Source organism: Erigeron canadensis, chromosome 4 (genome assembly GCF_010389155.1).
Source record: "Erigeron canadensis isolate Cc75 chromosome 4, C_canadensis_v1, whole genome shotgun sequence".
Taxonomy (NCBI): domain Eukaryota; kingdom Viridiplantae; phylum Streptophyta; class Magnoliopsida; order Asterales; family Asteraceae; genus Erigeron; species Erigeron canadensis.
Window position 1 is genome coordinate 40,161,320 of NC_057764.1, and position 24,096 is coordinate 40,185,415.

Sequence of the window (24,096 nt, forward strand, 5' to 3'; positions counted from 1 at the left end):
TTTACTATATGTTTAACATTTTCGGCAATGTTTTCTAATTCTTTTAAACATTAAGTTAAACATTGTGGAAGATTTCATGATGATATACAATATAGTAATATTACTCTAGTTTAGTTGTCGAAGTTTTTGGTTCCGTTGATTGTAACAGTGGATTGAAGCTTCAATAGTTTTGGTCTGTGGGGCGTTGAGGAGTAGTAAAATCCATACAGATTGTTCCTATCTTGATACCGTTAATCGCCAACCAGGTATACTTTATTTATCTATTTTTATTTTATTTATTATAGTTTTTTTTTTTTGTACAATAGTTCACTACAACATCTATTGTTGTGTGAAGAGTTTTGGCTTTTGAATGGTGATTTTACCTTGTACAGGATTTTAATTGTGAGTTCGGTAAGTGTTGTTTGGTTTGTGAAACAAAAGATGATGTATTTGCTGCATCTTTGGTCTGTGGCAAATCGAAAAGGGAAAGATGAACCTGCATGCACTCTAGCAGAACACATGTCTACATCAATTTTTTTTTTACAAAGAGAAGGTTTATTGCCTGCCTGATGGTTATGATCCATACTGGAAGATATTTGACCTGTTTTGAACCCAAGGTTTCTGCTATATGTTTTCTCCTTTATATATTTGGATATAATTGATGACTGTGTAACGTCACGGGTGTAGTTTCTGCTTGCTGATTTGGTTTGAAGCTAAGTTCAACTTTTAAATTTTTATTTGAACTTTGGTTCAAAAATCCAAATGAAAGCCAGCCTAAAAAGTAGTCATAAGTTAGTATGTTTACTATAGATAAACAGATAATGAAGAATATATATGTGAGTGTATCTAAGAAGTAAATATTAGGTATAATGATAGTAAATGTACATATTACAAGACTATTTATTACTCCGTATTATTGTTAAGTTAGAGCTTTGCTTTACTAATAAAAAACTTCAAGCATGTAGGAAAGAAAGGGTGACATTTGTTGAATTAGTAGTATCCCACATCGGCAGAATATAGGTTTGTTTTACAATTCCCTTCCCTATATGGCTATATCAACGTTGCCCTGGTGGGTTTTGGTGGTATTAGTATTGGCTCACTTGCTATGTTAGCCAAGTGGTGGTGGCGTATTAATATAGATAGCCTATGGAGAAAGGTGGTTTGGTCGATACATAGCTGTAGTCAGGCCTGGTCTTTCGTCCCAGTTAGACTATCTCAACCAGGGCTTTTGAAGGGAATATTCAAGATTTCTGGGTTCTTGAATTGCAAGGAGATGTCCCTTGATAAGGCAAATAATTGGTGTGGTAAGATTTGGTTGGTTAGATGTATGGTTGGAAACGCAATCGTTGGTAACTTTGTTTCCTAGTTTATTTTGCTTTGGAAAAACGATATTGTTGTACGGTTAGTGAAAGGATTGTAATAAATGAAATCGGGGGTATTTTCACTTGGGTTTGAAGAGCAGTTTACTCTCGGCAGCAGATCTTGCTGAGTTGGGCTGGTTGCAAGGAATGTCGGCTCAGGTTACTTGTTGAATGCCCAGAATTCGTGGGAGTGGAAGTATGAAGGGTCTGGTTATTTCTTGATGTCAAGTATAAAGGCTAGGCTGAGCCTTTTGGTTGGGAGCCACAAATAGACCAATTCAGTAGATTCCACTGTTCAGCTTAGTGAAGAATTTTGATGGGGAATCTGTTACCGAAGTGGCGCCTCCTCACATAGCCAGGATGATATATTGCGTAACAAGACTGCCAGTGTCTTATCCTTCTTATGCATCGGTTCACAGAGAAGAAGCCAACACTTGGTAAGTCTTTATGCTGTTTATATGATTTTTGTGATTGATCTGAAGACATAACCTCACTTATAAGCATGGTTCTCTAAGCTTGTTACTTTACTGATAAACGAATAATGTTTTTGAGAAGTCAACTATGCAAACCTGCATGTGCATTTAGTAGAGCATCCCCTGGCCCCTGCATAACCTAGTCAAATGTCAATTTTACATCAATTTGGTTAATTTTTAACCGTACCTGTAATGGCCCATTTCTGCAATTTGTATGGCATGGGTAACAGTAAATAGGCTAATAAACGATGTCTGATGTTTGACAACGTATCGTATCTATTAGTTAAGTTTCAATTTTCCTGTGAAAAATCTGGAGTTGAAGGATTGTGTACATGATGTATAGTTTGCATGATTAAATTATATCGTGAAAATATCGACTTTAAAAGTATTACTATACCATATGCTACAATTATTGGCTTATTGCTTTATAGTCTGATGAGGTAATTATTGTGAATATGTGATGTGCAAATCACTCAACATCATTACTCATAATAAATTAGCTACTCGCTTATTTTATTTATTATACCTTTTATATTTTTATTTTGAGCACATGGTAGAATCTCAATGTAACAAGTAACTCTTGGTTTGTTTTGTGAACCGAGTTGTGTTTTTCATTCACAATTTTTTAATCTCTGATTAAATCATTCAAATTATTAAATCATTAGAAAAGTATAATATCTATATTTGCTAAATTAGTGTACGTCTTTTATGTCTTACTAGCATAGTGCCCGCGCAATACGGCGGTGAGATGGTAAAGGTGATAAGTCATAGGAGGTGATAAGTCATAGATGTGATAGCCAAAATGCCTTAGCCGTACGGGCTCCTCCCGCGAATTTAAAAATTCGTCGAAAGTATATCGAATGACATCTCTGATGAAAGAACATGAAATTTTAAGACCACCCATATAATTTTTATAATTTATCGATATACGGTTTTTGGACAAAAGATTTTGAATGAATTAGAGGAATAAAATGATTTATGGAGAAGAGAGAAAAAATGAGTGGTTGAGATTTGAAGAGAGAGAAAAATGAGTGGTTGAGATTTAAGGGTATTATGGGTATATTAGGTAGAGATGTTTAAATTAGTAAAAAAAGAATATGGGTAATTTAAGTAGTTCAAAGTTGTAATTTGAGATTTAAAAAAGATCCTCCTCCATTATATAAAGATAAAGATAAAGATTATAATATAATTATAAAAAACTAATGTGGGGAAAAGTTTACCATTTGCATAAGTAAACATGTAATTGGATGTAATACAAACCAATGACGGCCTGCCATATCTTTTTACATAATTCAACATAGTACAATCTTTATATATGTTGTCCCCAAGTCATCATTGTCGTTCTTTGGTTGGATCACAGGTCTCTGTTAACCAAATGTGGACAAATGTGGACACATGTCATCATTGTCGTTCTTTGGTAGTAAACACTCATTTCCATGTTGATACGAGCATGTTACCCGCGCGTTACGGCGGATATCATTGAGAGAGTTTCGATTGTTGTAATCTTAAAATCTTTTAATATCATTGATTACGACCTCCTCTTGATCTTGAAATCTTTCAATCTCGTTAATTATGACTTTTGCTTGATCGCGATCCATATTAATAGACGTTGTAGCGCCATAATTCTCGACTCCATATTAATATGTTGTGTGTGTTTTAGGGTATAGAGAAGACATATATTAATGTTTAATGTGTCTGCTTTTAATGAAGGGTATTTGTATTTATTGAAAGATATTCTTTGGGAGAGGGAAGACTAAAGGAGCGAGAAAGGGCAAAAATGTAAAATCGCATGTCTCAAATCTTGTAAACCTTTTACATGGGGGGATAATTTTTAATGAGTATAGATATTTGTACCATTCTTACATCTATCATATTGTTGCATTAACAACTTATACATTCTGCTATATAAGTTGTATATCGTGATAAATGTATCAAAAAATATACGATAATCACCTCCTGTTTCCGTAACACACAAATCATGCATAATCTTGTTACACTTTACCCATATCAACTAAAAACTAGTAAGTATTATAGTTATTTTCATAAATGAAGAGTATGGTAGCGTTGATACTCGTATATCTGTACAGACTACAGACCATGGTTGTACCAAGTCACACTGCTACACCGTCACTGAGGTAGTGGCTTGGGCACTGTTTGGAGGGCCACGGTTTCTCAAGCCATGTATTGCTTTCCTTACCGCCATATAAACAATGTTATAAACCCAAACAATCCTAATTCGTCCCCACCAAATATCCAATTTTGGAAGTATATTTGTGAATTATTTAGTTCCAACTTCGCTGTTATATAGAAAAAAGTGACCACAACATCCTCTCTCACACACCTCCTCTTATATATGTTTCCTTAGACTCTTGACGTAAATCACAAATTAAACTCTTTAATAATCGCATGTTTTTCTATTGAAGGCTATCATTTATCATTTTTACACACTATATTATTCATTTACACTTTTTGACTACAGGAAATGACGGATTTGCCCCGTGACAAGCGTTCGATAACTTTTGAAGTTGTTGGTGATCAGGAGTTCCCTGATCTTAAACGGTCTAAATCATCATCGGTTGACAAGGTAGGGTCTTCATCTTATCTTTTTCTAGATGTTATACACATAAAATGATAAATTGTTATGCATTATTAATGTTAGAATAGTTAGGAACTTAGGATTGTTAATCCTGAATTATATATGATGCATTATGTTTATAAAAGTTAGGTCTTAATCTTAACTTTTTCTAAATTGTTTTATTCTTGTATCCCTCTTTTGATTATAAGGTCCCATTGTGTTAAAATTAGTTTTTCGTCCATGCAGCATATTAATCATCATCACCCCTTCCATGCGAGGACCACTATATTTTTCATTTTTATTTTTTAAGCTACTTGGCAAAGTCCACCGAGTCATTCACAGTAACGTTTTGATGAAGATCTATGAATGTATTTTTTAAACGTCTTGGATATGACATACAAAAAGAATTAACGACAACTTACATGTTGCTGTTATATTTGCTTCTATTTTCATATAAAATGAGTTATCAATTTATCATCATTTTAAAAATGTCTTAATAATCTAGCAACATGGGATTGATTATGATTATGTTGCTGAAGTCTAAGCTAACGACAAGTTATGGTTTTGATAATATGAGTAATTCTGATTGTGATCTGCACGCAGTGGAGCCTTGATGAGGAATTCCCGATATTGTTCTCTGAGAACAATCCCCTCAATCGTCCGCGTCCGTTGGGTTTGAATTTGAAGAAGAGTCTGATACTGGAGGAGCTAGTTGAAGCAACGCTTGCCCAAACTAAGAAGGATATAAAGACAAGAGCTGAGAGGACTTCGCGTCCCATTGATATAAAGGCGTCTAATTTTCCCGCTGTACTTTTAAAGATCGGAAAATGGGAGGTATGCATAAAACTGCGCTTGTTGCATATAGAGGTCAATTTTTAACCTGTTCACATATACATCGACCGATATCCTTTTATCTAATCTATATGTAGAGCCAGTCCCGGGGATTTTATGCCCAGGAGCCAGGACGAGTTGGGAAACAAAAAACTCTGCCGAGGTCAAATAAATAAACAAAAAAGTTTATAAATGACAACTAACGTTATAAATTTCTTAAAACTTTGCAAAAAGAAAAATGGGGAGTCCCCACTAGGGTTGTCAATGGGTTCGGGTTCGCGGGTTGACGGGTTGAAAATCTCTGACCCTAACCCAACCCACTAAAAAATTAAGGTCAGAAATTTCAACCCTGACCCATGACCTGTCAACCCGAACCCAACCCACCAACCTGAAAAAAATCGGGTTGGCGGGTTGACGGTCAAGTTTTGGGTTGGCGGGTGAAATGGATTGATGGGTTGGCGGGTTAACGGGTTGAGTTTAGGTCAATCAGGTCATATAGGTCATGGGTTGGTGGGTTGATGGGTAAATTTCAGGTCAAATGAGTCATGGGTTGGCGGGTTGACAGGTCAAATGGGTTGGTGGGTTGACCTATTAAAAAAAATTATATAAATTTTAATTCTTATCAGGTTGGCGAGTCGACCTGTTAACCCAATGGGTCAACCTAAACCCATCCCGAAAAAAATCAAGTTAGAGGGTTGACGGGTCGAGATTTCACAACCCTAACCTACTTTTTTTCGGGTTGGGTCGAGATTGATAGCCCAGGGCCTCCCCACTTTATATGTACGGTATATATGAAAATCAGAAGCATAGCTGATAATTGATCTTGTTGCAGTATGTACCAAAACATGAAGGTGATCTGGTAGCAAAATGTTACTTTGCAAAGCAGAAGCTTGTGTGGGAAACTCTAGATGGTGGATTAAAAAGTAAAATAGAAATGCAATGGTCAGATATTGTGGGCCTGCATGCAAACTGTCCAGATCATGGGCCTGCTACCTTAACTATTGTGGTACCATTTATATACCCTTTTTTCTACTCTTTTCATTGTTATGTTTTTTGTTAAAGATCTTTTGAAATGTCATTAGTTTTATTTTTATGATATCTTTTTTTTTAAATTTTTTGTCAGCTTGGTAGACAGCCACTTTTCTTCAAGGAGACTAATCCACAGCCTAGAAAGCACACTCTTTGGAAAGCAACTTGTGATTTTACTAATGGAGAAGCAACCAAATACATGTAAATTATTCCTTTTTTTCAAAAAAAAAATTGTGTTATAATGTCAATGTCAATTGTAAAGATACTTAATTTCACCATGAGCAAGGTATGGAAGAGTGAGATGTAGACCATATGACCCTATCCACTGGTACAAAAATATTGGTGTCCACGATACCCGATTTTAGTAAAATTCTGTAGTGTTCTATCTTATCCTTATTGCTTTGCTTAAAATTTGGATGACCATTTTGATGTGTTGGTTTCTGCAGGGAACATTGTATAAAGTGTGCACCAGGCATTCTAAAGAAGCATTATGAAAAACTAATCAAATACATTCCTTGCCATCTTAGCCAACCACAAGGCACAGAATTGAACTTTCAACTTGCAACAAAAGGGTCAAATAAGATTAGGCAGGTCAACACTCCGAGCCTCTCCCGAAACGTGTCGATATCCAGTCTTCTAAACCACATTGGACACCGTATTTCAGAAAAAAAACCTTCTCCGGTTTCACCCTTTTCCGAGAATGTGTCGGTTGGAGTCAACCAGGACAATATGCTCGAGAACATTAATTCAGATATTCTACCAAGTGAGCCTACTAGAGCTTCAGATGACGAAAGTCTCATGTCAAGAATTAACTCCTTGTGCAATCTTCTTCAGGATGATGAAATTGAGTATTCCACCTTGGAATCCCTGTGGAACTGTAGTCCGATTCCTATGCATGAGCTGGGATCAAGTGATCAAGCAGGAGCCATTAATTAAATAGTACTCTTCAATCATATAGTGCGCGAGCTTATTTGTAAGCACGTATAATCACGTGTATATATGTTACTTCGTGTATTTTGTATATATGTTATAAAAACAATTAATAAAAAAGAATAGCTTATAACTATTTGAACAAATTGCATTTTTGGTCCTTATGTTATCATACCATTTACAACTTTGATACAAACATGTGAAAAGTAGCGAAACGTATCCCTGTGATATCACAGTTGTTGCAATTTTGTTCCAAAAGTAACGTGTTGTTAGAATTCAGCCGTTAAAGCCCCATGTGCGTCTCACCTGCGAGGTAGTTGAGTCATTTACACTCTCTCACCTATATATATACCAAAAAGGGATAATGACACCTAAATATAATCACTTATGACCAAATGGTTATGTAATGTAACCACCTACTGAGTGGCTATGTAATGTAAGATCCTTCATTTTTCGGGTTATGTTATATAACGGTTAACCAGCTAAAGAGGTAGCCGGTTACCACTTCATTTTCATTTAAAATTTCACCCACATGGCATGCTCACTCACAATTAAAAATGACGTGAACTATAACTTAAAGAAACACCAAAAAAACAAGAAAAACAAAGAGCCGACCTTCATGTTATCTTCTTCCAATATTGCTTCTCCTTCCACATGTTTTATCTCTATAACTAAATATAAATATAAATATAGAATATATATGTATATGTATATACATCTATCTTCCTTGACCCCCTTTGTCTTCCTTGACACATATGTAACCTCCGAGATCTACAAATCCCACCAGCAACAGATATGTAATCGGTTATTATCTTTATAGTATCATCAAAGAATTACGGTCGCCGCTTCCTTGCTCACCAATGAAAGGATCTGTGTTTATGTTTGTATTTTTTTGTACAAATGGGTTTTTCTATTTGTGTTTGATTCTAAATGGGTTTCGTATATTCGTATTGATTAATATAAATGGGTTTGAATTTTTAGTTTGTACATCAAGATTATTGGAGAAGAGTAACTGGAAACTAAAAATTTGTTGGAAAAGTGTCACCGGAATTTAGAGAGAGTCACCGGAAACAGGATAGATTCATCGGAATCTGGAGAGGGTCACCGGAAACTGAAAATAGTCACCGGAATCTAGAAAAAGTCACCGAAATCTGGCGACGTCTCCAAGGACCAGAAATGGGTGCTTCATCGCTGCCGGCAACAATCTTTCAAATCTATTCAACATCATCGTCGTCATATAATGGGAGCTATATCACTGTCTCATTTATACTTGATTAACATTGAAATGAAAAAGTGATTCGATTTATAAAGATTGAAATGATCTATTTATATATACATGTGAAGGATGTCATGATGTCATCCCAAGAGCAGAACACGTAGCCAAACCGGTAACTAAAACTGGTGTTACCCGGTCAGTTACATAGCATAACCCGAAAAGTGAAAGATCTTATATTACATAGCCACTTTAGTAGATAGTTACATTACATAACCATTTGGTCATAGATAAAGACATTCAGGTGCCATTATTCCTACCAAAAACCACCCCCAATTACACTTCGATCGGGATTCTTCCCAAATAAGTTTTGGTTGTTGTTTTTCCCATAATCTTAGTCAAGCCTCTTCCTTGCCCCCCTAAGAATCCAAGGGTGACCTTTGGATGTTGTCGTGACGCTTTGGTAAACAAAAACAAAAACTAAATGAAATAACAATAAATAAAACTAAAACTAATGAAATTGAAAATGGGGCATGTTGTTTAAAAATGGAAATAGGGTACGGCTGTTAAGTGTTGTGATTGGTGAATGATCGACAACGTAAAATCTTCAATTTTGAGGATGTGGTGCTCTTCACATCATACACAAATGTTAAACAAATACACAGATTTACATCGTTATCATCTAACTTACGGCAGAAACAACTAGCAAAACTGAAACCACCAGCACCGTAAAGCATCAGAGCTGGAACCACCACCACACCCACTTTCTGTGGTAGGCGTTGATGTGTTTTTCGATTAGAATCCCAAAACCTTAATGATTTTTTTTTTTGATTTGTTGTTGTTGATGCTTTTGCTACCCTTCAGATCCACCGTCGCCGCCGTCACCGCCCTTCAAATCCACCACCGCCGCAGTTGCCCTTCAAATCCACACCGCCACCGCCCTTTGAGATCCGTGATGGTCGGAATTTGGTGGTACTTATGGTCAGGTTATATATACATAACCCTTGAATAATTAATTCAAATAAAGATATAATAGCCTTATGGATTTGTTTGGTGGATTGAAATGAAATTTGAAAAATATGAAAATGATGGAGGAGTGTTTTGGTTTTACTTAATTAAATTGAGACATTTATATAAGTAATTTGATGATGATGATGATGATATATGTTGTAAGAATAGTCATCGTTTAGACGAAAAGACAGTATTGTCCATCACGTGCCTCTCACATGATATATTTAACGATGAAAATAAACGGCACATTACTTTTGGACCAAAATTACAACATGTGTGATATCACAAGGATACGTTTTGCCACTTTTCACCTGTTTGTATCAAAATTGCAAATGGTATGATAACACAGGAACCAAAAAACATTTCATTCTAAATATTTCCTTGATCATGGTTTACAAAATTGCATCAAACTTCTACTAATAAACTTTCCATCAGTAAACCATCATAGCTAAAAATTGAAAAAGAATCCAACAATTAGTATAAGAGCCGTTAACTGTGGAAGCATGTAATATTCTTGCTCCCATATATATTTGATGATGTCAAGAACGATTTAAGTTAAAAGTTGGATTCACAACGGCTCGAAATATCTAGACTTATATATGTCCTCAGGTCGAAAGATATAAGAAATACCGACGCTTTAGGCGCCATACACGAAGCCAAGTTTGATTGGTAGATTGGCTAGCTATATCGGGGTTCTATATGCCCCTGGTTGGATTTTCCGGCTAAGATCGAGAATCACTTCTTGTCTTGAAGAGTACTATAAGCAAGGCGTAGGATACATGTTATACATATCTCTCAATTCATAGGAAAGTGCCTTAAACGTGCAATCAATGCCATTTAGGGGTGTATGGTATTGCATTTACAATATAAATTTTGTATTTTTAAAATAAATTTTGTGTTCTCAAAACTGCATTTCGAAAAAACATGTATGTATATGCTTCTTCAAAACTGCGTTTTCATAGTAAATAACCACTTTTTTAAATAAATACTTTTTTAAATTATCTGCTCTTTACAAACATAATAATAAAAAAAATCATTTCAAAACTTACAAACATCCTCTTAAACGTTCAAATTGTACATTAATAGTGGGAGCTACAACGACGAGACCGAGGAATTCCTTAAAAATGATGTGACTTCAGGAAATATTAAAAAAATAATAATAATAAAAGTAATAGAAAGGTGATGGGTTGAAGTCCAGCATGTAACAAAAAAAAAAAAAATTGGACTTCCGTAGTGATATACACACATAACAAAACATCAAAGTGTCATTTAGTTCAAATATTTCAATGTAATTTGATGAGAAGAAATTTAGGATTCGTTTCTTGTCGTCTTCAAGTCAATCTTAAATTCATTTTCATCAAAATTCCATTATTAAAATAATTAAAAAAACAAAGGATCTCTTAAGGCTTTATCAACATACTTGAAATCTAACTTACGTAATTTATAACATAAATATAAGCCCACTTGTTTAAACATTTGCTATGTCAAACAATAAAAACGTGTTAGTTCGTTGTTTAATACAAGTCCACATCGAATTGTACTTTTTAAGTGATCACGCAACGCTAGTCGACATCTCATAGCATATATATTTAGTACTGAATTGATACTATATGGTTTTGTACGTAGAAAGTGAGTCGAACTTGGTCACTTCATAAAAGTATTGCACGTTCATAAAATATTCTCAAAATAGAGGGAGTTAATGTGTTACTGTGGTTAACGATGTGATCCATTGTGTTTTATGGAACTGGACCTTAATTACTGCAAGTAGGAATAAAAAAATCAATCTAAAATTATTAAAATTGGTCCTAGCTTGACTTGAAAACAGTCCTCAAAATATTGGGACTAAATTAGGAGTATTGCATTGGCCCCATTCCTAAGTCAGACTGTGCCCAAAATCAATTATGAAACCGGTGTCCAAAACCAATTCTTATAGTGTATTATGCGTTGTTTTCCGAAATCTGGTTCTTCTACTACCAGCACTATGGCCCGAAAGAAATTTACATATCGTTTCAGAACGTACGTGTGTTTTCTTTTTTCTTTTTAATTATGTGTTTGTTTTACTAGCTATAGTCTACCTACTTTTCAAACTACTGCAATTAAAGAGTCATTTTTTGTGTCTAAAATTTTAAAGATAATCATTTTTAAAAACTAACCAGTAAAAGACTATTCCATCGGTTCTATTAGAAAGGTTCAATTTTTAAGGTAAAATTTTTTTTTATATATAATTTCGCCCTTATAAATATTTTATTGCATTATATATGTAATGCTTTATAAAAGTTATACCAGGTGAAAACACATCTATACCTCAATCAACTCATATGACTATTATCAAATATTATACAAGCTAGACAAACAAAAGTATTTTACGATCAAAGTTACAAAAAAGCTAGCTTCGAAAAACTAAAACTGGATGTCTAATGGAACGACCGAGGAAGTACGAAATTTTGACCCGCTCATTATATAATGTAGTAATTTTGTTTGTTGTGCTCTTTGTTTCAATGTAATATTTGAAAACTCACTCATGAAAATATGAAATAGTAAACAATTATATTATGGGTCTAACTAAAATTCTATTTCGTTATGAACATTATTTGGTCTTCGGGTTTTCATTAAAAATGTTTTGTTGATATATGGTACTGTTATTAACCCGAAACCCCTCTTAATTATAATTATTTTATATTTTATAAATAAAAGAGGGTGTTATGGAAAGAGTGTCGAGTTTGGGGGAATCGAATTACTCGTATAATTTAATTCTACATCATCAACTCATCATTAAGGAAATATATCGATCTATTAATTTTGACAGATACCATTACAATATTATATTATTATATGAAAATCAATAGGTCCTAATAAATGGATACTTGTTAAAAACCTATCATAATTTTAATTAATTTATATATGGCAGACGGTTCAAATAAGTAAATTAATATTAATATAATAATGTATATATATGAATATATGTAGAAACAATAGGACTAGTTTCATTAACATTAATCAAGGAGATTAATGATTATATTTAATAAACATATTATTATATTAGTATGAAAAGTAAGACGTAATCTGCATAAATTGAAACTCGTATCTTTTATCCATCTAAGAATCAATAGAGAGTCCAACTTCACTTAAATATGGAAGTGAAAACAATATCCTTCTCACATCCTCTTTTTAAACATATATACTCCGTTTCCTCGAAAGTCTCTCTCGCGTCAAAATTGTGCATGTTTTTAGATCAAATTTAGGGTTTTTTTTACACCCCCACAATACACGTACCGAATTTATTATATTATATATATATATATATACACTAGATCATTTTTTTTTTCTATATTCTTTTTGAAGTGATCCAACATGGTTGAATTATCAAGGTGGTCGGAGAACACGAGCAATAATAATTATAATGGTAATGAGGATGAGGAAATGCTGGATTGGCCACGAGACAAGCGTTGTTCAACTTTTGAAGTGGGTTTTGGTGATCAAGAGTGGCCGGATCACAAACGATCTAAATCATCGCCACTTAACGAGGTTTTGATTTATTTGCTTTATCATTTTTGTAGATGATTTTGCTGTTGTTTTTAGAATATATATATACCTCTACACGTACATGAATCTATATCTGTAGTAATTAATTCTTATAATGTTGATGCATGGATATGACTGGGAAACGTAGAAAGACTTGCATCTACACAACTAATTATAAGATTGACGATGAAGATACAAAATTTAGTAATGGTAAAAGTAGTAGATTTTCATGTAATTAATATTGTTACTAGAGGACTATTGTAGAGACCGGCCGGCCCTTTAATAATGCATGTGTATGTACACTTTGTTCATCTTGTAATTCCGTTAGCCATTGTTTTCAACAGTAGCATAATTATTTCCGAAAGAGACAGTTGTGTCACTTGTAGCTTATGGGTTAGCATGATGAATCTATATCTTCTTTTTTTTTTATGACGCTCTGCTTGAGTTTATCATGAGATTCATTATAATAGCTTTTGGATTTAATAGTGTGTAAAACGTGATATGCAGTTCATGTTAGATTAAATTTGTATATCTATACTTACTATATTATAAAGCAAAAGTCTTTGTCTAAATTTAAGTTTCAACATTTACTTCTCTAAAATGCCTCATATATATTATATATTTATCTAAAATAACTATATTACTTTTTATCTCTTCAAATCTCAATCAGTCATTTTTTTTTCTCTCTCCTCCATAAATCATTTAATCCCCCAATTCATTCAAAATCTTTTATCTCAAAAACCGTACATCGATAAATCATAAAAATTATATAGGTGTTCTTAAAATTTCATGCTCTTTCATTAGAGATGTCATTCGATATACTTTCAACGAATTTTTAAATCTAAGGGCGGAGCTCGTACGGCTAAGGCATTTGGCTATTACACTCTATGACCTATCACACTTTATGACCTATCACCTCACCATCTCACCGCCGCAACACGCGGAAACTTACTCTCGTAAATTATTAAAAAGGCTGCTTTGTGCTATAACTAATAATCACTTTCAGGTGGTCAGGACCACTTGTTATTTAAGGATGTTGTCATTTTCTAGTATATTCTAATTAAGTTGTTCTTAGTTGACTTGTTTTAACTTTAATAATAATTCCCAGCCAATGGCCAGGTTAACGAATTGTATTTTAGAGAAGTTGTATTTCATTAACTATATTATCTTGCTATTGAAAGGTCGGATACAAAGTTAAGATGTTTTACATTTTTTGTGAACACCTTCGTTGCATTCTTGGTTGAATCTCTTTACATCCATCATAGCAATGAACTGTATAGTAACCTGAAAAATACCGACAAGTGAGATAGTCTGCAAGAAGAGCACAAGAACTTATACTTCCTTAAATCTCTATAACACAGAATCCCTTTTGACATGTGAACACCAATGTTGACTTCAAACATCAAAAGCACATCCAAAACACTATCTTCTACAACCCATTTTATTACTTAGTTCCACTTAATTAATCTGATAATAGCTATTAATTCTCACATCAAATAACTTTTTCAGTCTGTAATGACCCTAGCTAGTTGAGTTAAAAAAGTAAAAGTAGTATTTGCATCTCACACAACAGAAAAGCTGTATATGGGATTTGGTTGTATTTTTGCTTTATTAGAAATTAATTAATAGATGTTATTATATCATATGAAAGAATTGATCTGTGAAAGGATGAATTGATATTATGATTTAATTACCTAAGCCTAATAATAGGAAGCAAGTTATGATTTTGGCAAGGAGATATATCGATGTCGATTATATACTGATTATATATTTATTGACTTGTACGTACGTAGTGGCACGTTGATAGTGAGGAGTTGCCGGTTACAATTTCTGACATTTCTAACTATCAGTTGCTCATCAATGAGCCATGTCTGGGTTTGAATCTGAAGAAAAGCCCATCACTGTTGGAGCTAATTCAAGCGAGGCTTAACCAAGCGGCAGCAGCTAATAATGTTAATAATAATGCTGTTTCGCCAGCTGTTGAAAATAATCAAGTGGTAAATAAGAAGGATGTTAATAAGGCAAGGAGCAGGACTACTAATTCATCAGCTGCTGCTGCTGGTCCCATTGATAAGTTAAAGGCGTCTAACTTTTCTGCTCTACTCTTAAAGATTGGCAAATGGGAGGTATATATATGTATTCTCAAAGCTTATATATGTTTTTGTATATATACAGAGGACTAATTTACTGACCCATTAATTAGTTTTTTAGGATTGTGAAATGGAAGGTATGCATAAAATTCTAATTACTCTTGGCATATGTTTTTGTTTAGAGGTCATTCCGATATTTTGGTTATGTTTTAATCTAACATTATAGTTAAAACTGATGCATATCATTATTTTATAAAAAATTAAATTTCAAACTTTTGGACATAAATCCGCTTTAAGTCAATTCGTTCAGACCCATAACATATTTTGACAGGTTCCAAATACGCCTAATTTGCCCAATATGCCACTTCTGATTTTTTTTTTCTAATAAATTGTATTGAAGTATAGCGGAAAATCGTTCATTGTTGCAGTATGTATCACAACATGAAGGTGATCTGGTGGCAAAGTGTTACTTTGCAAAACATAAGCTGGTATGGGAAGTGCTAGATGGTGGACTAAAGAGTAAGATAGAGATCCAGTGGTCAGACATTGTTGGACTGCATGCAAACTGTCCGGATAAAGGGCCTGGTACCTTAACTGTTGTGGTATATGTTATTGCTTCCATTGTCTATATGTATCTTTAAAAATTTCCATTGTTTTGAATTTTTCAGTGTCATCTTTTCATTTTCAAAGTCTTTCTTTTTAACCTTTGACTTTAAATATTTTTGTTTATGTTATATAATACTTGATGAAGAGTATATGAATTGATTGAGATTTAAATGTGTTTTCATCGATGTAGTTTTCATCAAGTAGTATATGTCACAAAAAAATATATTTAAGGTCAAAGTTAAGAAACAAAGACTTTGAAAATTCTAAACAAGACACAAGTATACATGTATCTTTCTTCTATATATCGTTGGTTATATATGACATCAAATTTCACATTTTTTTTCTTTGTGTTTTGTTTATTTCAGCTTGGTAAGCAGCCACTTTTCTTCAGGGAGACTAATCCACAGCCTAGAAAGCACACTCTTTGGCAAGCAACTTGTGATTTTACTAATGGAGAAGCAACCAAATATAGGTAATCCATCCTTTCAACCTTATTTGTACATTATAACCCTGATTGGCAGTCTCACTTGTTACTTGTTGGATCAAAAACTTGATCTGTTACAACTAGTAGTGGATGACAAGCTTAATTTGATCCAATTAATAATTGGACTACCCTAATAAAATAATCTGGCACAATTTAGATTATGAACAGCAAAATCTTTTTTATCTAAACAATAAAGGACGATTAAGGTCGCAATCATCAGATAACCAGTTAAAATACACAAATTCGTACATGTTAAGACCATGTAAGCTGCCTCAACTAAGCTAATTTTCATGTTTGTATGACTTTTGAATAGAGAGTTGTTGAATGTATCTCGTATTCCTTGCTTATTACACCTTTTTAATGACCGATTTTACTGATGTGGTGGCTTTCTGCAGTGAACATTATCTACAATGTGCACCAGGCGTGCTCAATAAGCATTATGAAAAACTAGTCCAATGTGATACACGCCTCAAACATATTAGCGAACAACAAGAAAAATTCATGGAAATGCCATTTGGACAAAATGTTTCCATTATTAAGGATCGCTATAATATGTCAAATGGTAATGTTCTTAATCAACCTGCAGACTTATCCCCAATATCTGTTATGCAGAACATGGGCACTCCGAATTTGGTCCATGGAGATTATACAAAACAGTATAGTTTTGAAAATACCATCAGACAGGGGAACACGCCAAGCTTCCAGCAAAACAAGTCGGTAACTGATCTTGTAAACCATATTGGACACTGTATTTCAGAGAAAAATCCTGATCAGGTTTTACCCTTTTTTGAGAATGTGTCGGTTGGAGTTAACCAGGATGATATGCTTGAGAACATTTGCCAGATTCTACTGAGCGATGTGCAGTGTACTACAACTTCAGATGAGGAAAATCTCATGTCAAGGGTCAACTCACTCTGCAATCTTCTTCAAGATGGAAATAATGACCATGGGGGGGATATCGAGATGATTCAGAATCAGAGTCAGAATGATCTGGTACATGGTTGGCATAATGTATACGACTATTCCACCATAGATTGTACTCCGATTCCCATGGACAACGATACTTTTGGTATGTCAAGGAATGACTCGTTTAATGATTTGCTGCATCAGCTTCCTAGGATTACCTCTCTACCTAGGATTTTTAATGATTCCTCCGACGATGGCTATAATTTTGGATCCTAACTAGACGTGACTTAGACGTTGTAGATATGGATCGGAGTACATACTGATTTGGAAATGTGCATATCGTGCATTGGTTTTCTTTTTATCAAGCTGTCAATAGGTTTACGGTTACTTATTTCGTTTATAAACATGATGATTTTTTAGTTTATGTTGATAGGCCGTATCTTTTCGTACCTTATACGTCCTTAGACTCAGACCTTAATAGATTTATGGATTTTGGATTTGTCTCTTAATTTTATTTTTCTGAGCATAATGTTAGTTTTGGGGTTACCTCAATCCTTTGAGTTTTGTTATGTTTGATTTGGCGGATAGTTTAGACTGCTCTAAAAAAAGGTTTTCAGGTTAGTATATAGTATTCCAAAATTTTAAGTTCTTCATAATTAAGACGAGTTTATGTATTGTCGTCTAACTCACTGCCCATGTTTTGAGAATATTTTCATGATCTATGATCTGTTACTTAGTGACTTAGTGTCCTGTTTTGGTTCAATATTTATGCAGGTGCACACACCTAAGATAGATCGTTAACTTCATTATGATTTATGAGAAGTTCAATGTATCCACATTCCACGGGTCTTTGTCTTGCAATCATGTCATTTATTATCGATATAATAAAATAGATCATACATATTGATCACATTTTCTTCACCTGATACATATGACTTTTTGATTGATTGTCGTTATCAGAACTCAGTGATGCACAATTGGCCGTCTTTTACATAAACTATTACTCTAATTGTCGATTATCTATAAAATTTTCAGTATCTAAACCTATCCAATCTAATGAAAAGAAGGTACTTTTCCTTTTTCACAAACTTGATTCATTTTTGGCAACTACCCAATATCGATGTTCAATATGATATTATGAGAAGAATTTATTTCAAGAACTAGATTATTTTCATACATAATAAACGAGATAAACATATTATAGATAATAATACATGTTGAAATCTGATGATATTTATCACTCAACAATTTGTTTTGTATTGACGTCTCAATGACGCTTAGTTTCACGAATCAAACCTCATCCCAACAATGTTTCTAAGACCATCTCCATTCACAACCAAACTCAACAATATTATTCACTAATAAATTAATTTCTCTTTCCTCTATCTATCTAACCCATTAAAATCAATTTTTACTAACAACCCAACCAAAATCAATATTTTATAATATTAAATTAATTTTATATACCCATCAAAAGACTTCAACCCACATTAAATCATTAATTAAAAATATCCAAACTGATTGCCAAAGTAAACAAGTCGTGCAAATTATGGAAGAAAATTGATGGGCCTAGCCCACTTTCTCCAACCGACTTGTAGTTTTGTTCACCAATGTATATGGCCTAAGACGTGGAGGTGCCACGTCGTGGGACGAACACCCCTCAACACCTCCTGGGCGCCACAGTTTTGAGAGGCCTGATGGGTTACATTTTTAGTGGGGCATTAAACGAGTTGATAAATGGTCAGGTAATACCACATTACCACTTGACCGATCGTTTCTACATATAAAAGCGTAAACCTACACCGAATCATTTTGTCTATGCAATCTAAGCCAGTGAATTAAAATCTTGATACACCAATGTCATTGTAAAAGCTACTGGCGGATCTAAGACTTCTGGAACACTGAACAGTAAATTAGGCACTTAGCATTTGGTTATATGCAGTGGTTATACATTGAAATAAAGCACAAGTCAAAAGGCCTCCAATACAAAACCATAAATACAACAATAAGATGAGTAGTAACAAATTTTAACAATAACAAAGTAGTTGCCTCTTCATAGTACTTGCAGCTATAGTCAAAACAGGGCGTGTAGAAGAACCACTGTCTAGTTAGATCTGTTAACCTTCAGATACGGTAAAGCCCCTATGACGTTGTTGTAGTCACAACGGTCAACTTGTACCTGCATGAGACCAATGAACATCGTGAGATATACATGATACATTTCACGGACATCTTATAAACAAGTACACCTCAATTCATCCTCGACTTATTACAAGCTTTTTACTAATCCTCTTACATGCAAACAACTTTCTAACCCAACAACATATGCATCTTTGATCTATTATTTAGCATAGAAACTTAGCATATAGAAGGTTTGTAGAGGTTTTGATCCATTTATATAAAATGACAGGGTTTGGGATATGTTCTGTCCAGCCAAATGGGTGGAGTTAAAAGACTTGACTAATCACCAAACATGCCAAGTGATTGACAGGGTTGAAAGTCATCCAATGCGCAACACCTTGTAAATAGCATGATTAACAAATCCATTGATGTAATAATAGTGTTGTAATCGTATCACATATTAGTAATTCATCCGTGCTACCCGCTTTGAACCAAAATTGTCCTGAACTATTAAGCCAACACCACCTAACCCACCCATTTTGCTAGCCTTCGATGCAGATCAATCTGAGGCTTAAGGCTACGCCTTTCAAGCTGTACTGCTGACAAATTTTTTGCTTCTTTCGTAACTACCATAAATTTATCACTTTTTATTGAAAGAGTCAGAATGTTTGGTACTTTGTCTTTAATCTCCCCCTTTCAATATCCAACGACCTTTTTCAGTATAATCAGTAATTACCTAACTCTATCATTATGCCAAAAGTTTATGCCTACGCATGTATAATAAATTTACGTTGTACAAAAGGACAGTATAGTTGTCCTCCAATCATATGACCTTTTAACAATCAATACAAGCATGTATCTTTCCGAATTTTCATCGTCCATAGTTTATCCCCATTAAAGGAAACACTTGTTCATAAGCACTATCAGTTTCGTTGTGTCAAAAATCATTAATCTCTCCAGACTAAATATGGTGATCCAATGTCTAATAACCTTCAGAAAATCTGTTGAACATTTTAGTGCTTTTTTTTTAAACCCAAATCATATTCAACAATTTATCACAATAATTACAAGAGGCAAATAAGTAAGGTCAGCATATAAAGTTGCAGGTAAATTAAATGTTGCGACACGGGACATCCCTACTTACTACACCAACTGGACACTACATCCTCAGAAGTGCAACACAGCTTCTATGGGACATGAAAACTAATGCTATGTCTAAGATGCACGGATTATAACCAAAAGATTACAAACAAAAACACCATCCAAGTATATGATCTAAAGTCTAAACGTAACACCTACACAGTTACTAAGCTACATGAGTTGCCCTCTAGATAAATATAGAAAGAGACTAACAATGAAGATGATCACTCTTCAATCCTGTCATTCTAGTAGAGTATCTAAAGCTAACGCCTACACAATTACTAAGCTACTAAACATATGTTTTTGCCTTTTCCATTGAACATAGTGTTTGTTTGTAAATAAGAAAAAGAAAAAATATCTTTAATATCACAGGTTTTAACACTGACCGTTTTAGAGAGGCGTGTTCTCCTCTTAGCATTCTTCTTTCTAAGCAGATGCTGCTTCCCGGCTCTCCTTCTCACTATCTTCCCGGTACCCGTTACACGAAATCTCTTTGCAGAAGCCTGCAAATGCAAATAAGCAATAGATTATAATTCAAAAACGTTGCACTTTATTTCATTGAGTTAAAAGGCTTTAACGCAACAACAAACACAAAAACCCGCACATGTGAACTCATTAACCTTAAACAAGTTAACAACACCCAACCCTCGAAATGACACATCTCACACAAACTAAAATACCAAAAGAGTATCTAATATGTTTTTTTAAAAATATTTTAACACTTATTCGCTGTGTTAACAAGCAAGTACCAACATATTTGTTCGAAAATAGATAGATAAGCACTTTCCTAGTTCCATCCAAACAACCAACACACAATTAGTGTGTTGGCTGAAGTCTACACCTACAAGTAACACACAGGTTCAAGTCTTTGTTTCTACAATAGTTCCATCTAAACACACAAAACTGTAACATCCTCCAATTATAACATACTCTAACTTTGTTACACGGGTAAATTATAGAGAACAGTATTTTAAATTACAGAGATCCCCATGTAGGCAATTATAAGTTTTTAAAATTCATTTAGGTGATTTAAACTAGTGACCACCCAAGAAATTGCAAAATTTGAATTGAACACCCTCTTAAGCAGGTAACTTTCAAATTTTGCAACTTCTTCGACAATAACCCATAGTTTTAATCACCTAAATGGACCTTAAAAAACTATAATTACCTAAATTGACCATCTCTAAAGCCTGCTTATATGTTCTCTAGCACTTTTCCCTTGTGTCACATTGTATGGAATACTTACATTTCATACTTTTCTAGCTTTTAACACTAAATGTAAATAATGGTAAATCCAGCTACATGAAACGTACAAAAACTTAACTATTTTACATGTCAAAAGTAACAAAATGTAGACATAAAACCAACAAATGCATATAATCCAAGATTCAGCAAAAATGAAATTAAACCCAAAAAGTTCCAAACTTTATAAAAATTACCTTATGGGTTTTCATTTTATACCCTTTAGCAGCTACAATTGTGAGAGATTTTGGTTTTTGAGATACACTTAAGGAGGTTTTGTTTGAAATGAGTGGAGATAAGCCAGAAAAAGAGTGCGATGATGAAAGGTTCATTGGGGTTGGTTTCTTTGCAACTTGTGAGATACAAACAGTTGTGGAATTACAATAAGAAGGGGTTGCTCTGATAGGTTTGATTGGGGTTAAAAGTGAAGTGCAATTGAAAAAAGATGAAGTTGCCATTGGTGGAGCTGTGTGTTTTGTGTGTGTTTGTGGATAAAATGATATATTGGGGTTTCTATATCTTTTTGTGTTTGTATGGTTTTATCGGGTTTATCCAAAGTAGGGAATTTGGGATGAACTTGTTACGGAGGATAGTTGGCCAAACACTCCAGATTTGAGTAAAATGTAAACTAGAATTATTATTTTATCCATGTTTGTGTATTTACAATCCATGAATCAATATTTGTAGGTTTAGAAGTTGATAGTATATAGTTGTGATTTTGATTCGATCCATAATATATTTGTTTCTATATCTTTAGATTAACTCCACTCTCCTAATACGTGTGAATATGTAATAAAATTAAAAGAATTAACAACCATATTATTATAAATGGGTAACACTCCGATGTTATATTCCCCGTTTCTTTAAATGTGTCTAGTTTTGAGTTTTAAAAGTTTATCTTTTGTAAGTTTGAATTTAAATATTTTTTATTGTGTTATATAATACTTAATAAAAATTATAAAACCAATAATAATAAATCTAAACTTCGATCTATTCATAATTTTATATAACTTTCATCGAAAACTATGCAATACAAATAAAAATATTTTTGATCAAAACTAAAAAGAAAAATAAAAAGACTTTGAAATTTTAAAATTGGACTCTTAGAACGGAAGAAATAATAAGTTTAATGACCTTGTACAATAAGCTATTTAAAAACATAATAATAATCAAATTTGTTATTTTTATACCGTCCAACTGTCCAACCCTTCCCCTAAAGGCCTAAACTAAAACTAGTTTGCAATTTGCAAATTTCCATAATCTAAATTCAGTTCATCTGTAAATATGGGCTTCAGACCGAACCTATTGGGCCCGACATAGCCTCGTTGTGTTTACCCTGCAATAAAAGAAAATCTCTTATCACTTTTGGAGCGATTAAATTAAAAAGAAGAATAAAAAATCCAATATTTTGGAAAACAAATATAAGTTATGAGTATGACTAACCTCCCAAATAATACGTTCAGTTTCTATGTATACAAATCTTTCAAGGCACATTAGAGGAGCTCAAATCTCATTCATTTGTAATGTTATGTGAAAAGGTAAAACATTAATTCCTGTACCTAAGTTTTTCCAAAAATTACCTCATAATTCATGTTAACATTTTAAAAGTTCTTTAAACTCCGTAATAAATTATAGCAGTGTATTTTACAGTATATCATAGCAATATTACATTTTCATTTATACAAAGTTACAAATAATCAAAAATGTTTCAAATGTCAACTGCTGGCTAGTATTAAGTTGTACACGAGCTACTTTTGGAAGTTAACAGCAAGATCACAACCACAAAAACTTGGATTGGAACTCTTGGAGTACGTTTAATTTGTAACCACTGTTTTTGTATTGTTATTACTAATCATTCCTAAGGTGGAAAACAAAGGAGAGGAGAGGAGAAATATATAAGATGCATTAGGGGAAGTTTAGTTATTTTTTGTCTCAAAAGTTTTACTCTCATTTTTCAAGGTAATTAGGAAGGAAAACTTATCTTCCTTCTCTTTTCTTTTTCACCCTTAAGCTAACTAAACAATAAAAGCACCCTTTGCCGTAGTATTAAGTTGTCCAAATTAATTTAATATAAGTTGTCCAAATTAATTTAATATACTATTTATTAGAGTGGGATGAATTTACTACAAGGTTCCTAGATGAAATGTCGAACACGGCAATCTAGTTGAATTAAAAGTAATGCCTGCGTTCAAAATCTTGGTTGTAGGCTGACCAACGACTCAAAGCTATTCAATAGTATATTTACATGAAATTATCATATACGAGTAAGTTTTTCTTTAGTGCATAATGTTTAATTACTTTAGGTATTTTTCAAACTTTTGTTTAAAAAAAATTAAAGTAGAGATTAGTTAAAGTTTGTTACGTCGATTTTTTTTTTGTAAAGTTAGTTTCGATCCAGACGTGCTAGAGGCAATTTTAAACAAAAAATCGCTTGACCTCTAACCCCCTCCTCATGGAAAATACCTTGAGATGAGAAACTCAAGACTCGAACCCGAGACTTTAAGAAAAACTCACCTCCGGGATCCACATAGTGGATTATATTTTTATTTTTTTTGCTAGTAAATATGATTATATGCAACTTTA

At 33.5% G+C, this 24,096-nt stretch overlaps 2 protein-coding genes across 3 annotated transcripts; one reads left to right on the forward strand and one right to left on the reverse strand.

Annotated features, from left to right (window-relative positions):
- Position 1: 1 nt before the first annotated feature.
- On the forward strand, positions 2–17,524 carry LOC122595626. Of its 2 annotated transcripts, none has more exons than XM_043768031.1 (7): positions 2–245; positions 372–1,777; positions 4,293–4,397; positions 4,992–5,222; positions 6,052–6,225; positions 15,986–16,092; positions 16,500–17,524. In XM_043768031.1, the coding sequence occupies exons 3-7, from the start codon at positions 4,296–4,298 to the stop codon at positions 17,284–17,286; spliced, it is 1,401 nt and encodes a 466-aa protein (XP_043623966.1). In that variant the 5' UTR covers positions 2–245; positions 372–1,777; positions 4,293–4,295; the 3' UTR covers positions 17,287–17,524. The 2 variants fall into 2 exon arrangements, with proteins under 2 accessions (XP_043623966.1, XP_043623967.1); XM_043768032.1 differs by lacking the exons at positions 15,986–16,092; positions 16,500–17,524 and adding exons at positions 6,343–6,449; positions 6,695–7,206.
- Positions 17,525–18,912: 1,388 nt separating this feature from the next.
- Positions 18,913–22,039, reverse strand: LOC122598577 (50S ribosomal protein L35, chloroplastic). Its single transcript, XM_043771172.1, has 3 exons — positions 21,711–22,039; positions 20,658–20,774; positions 18,913–19,189 (listed from the first exon to the last, which is right to left on the reverse strand). The coding sequence occupies exons 1-3, from the start codon at positions 21,969–21,971 to the stop codon at positions 19,115–19,117; spliced, it is 453 nt and encodes a 150-aa protein (XP_043627107.1). The 5' UTR covers positions 21,972–22,039; the 3' UTR covers positions 18,913–19,114.
- Between the last annotated feature and the right edge of the window lie 2,057 nt (positions 22,040–24,096).

Coding starts and splice junctions, on each gene's coding strand:
- LOC122598577 (XM_043771172.1), bottom strand. CDS start 21,971: ATGGCAACTTCATCTTTTTTCAATTGCACTTCACTTTTAACCCCAATC. Junction 20,775..21,710: donor ATAAAATGAAAACCCATAAG/GTAATTTTTATA, acceptor TTGCATTTGCAG/GCTTCTGCAAAGAGATTTCG. Junction 19,190..20,657: donor GAACACGCCTCTCTAAAACG/GTCAGTGTTAAA, acceptor GGTCTCATGCAG/GTACAAGTTGACCGTTGTGA.
- LOC122595626 (XM_043768031.1), top strand. CDS start 4,296: ATGACGGATTTGCCCCGTGACAAGCGTTCGATAACTTTTGAAGTTGTT. Junction 4,398..4,991: donor AATCATCATCGGTTGACAAG/GTAGGGTCTTCA, acceptor ATCTGCACGCAG/TGGAGCCTTGATGAGGAATT. Junction 5,223..6,051: donor TAAAGATCGGAAAATGGGAG/GTATGCATAAAA, acceptor ATCTTGTTGCAG/TATGTACCAAAACATGAAGG.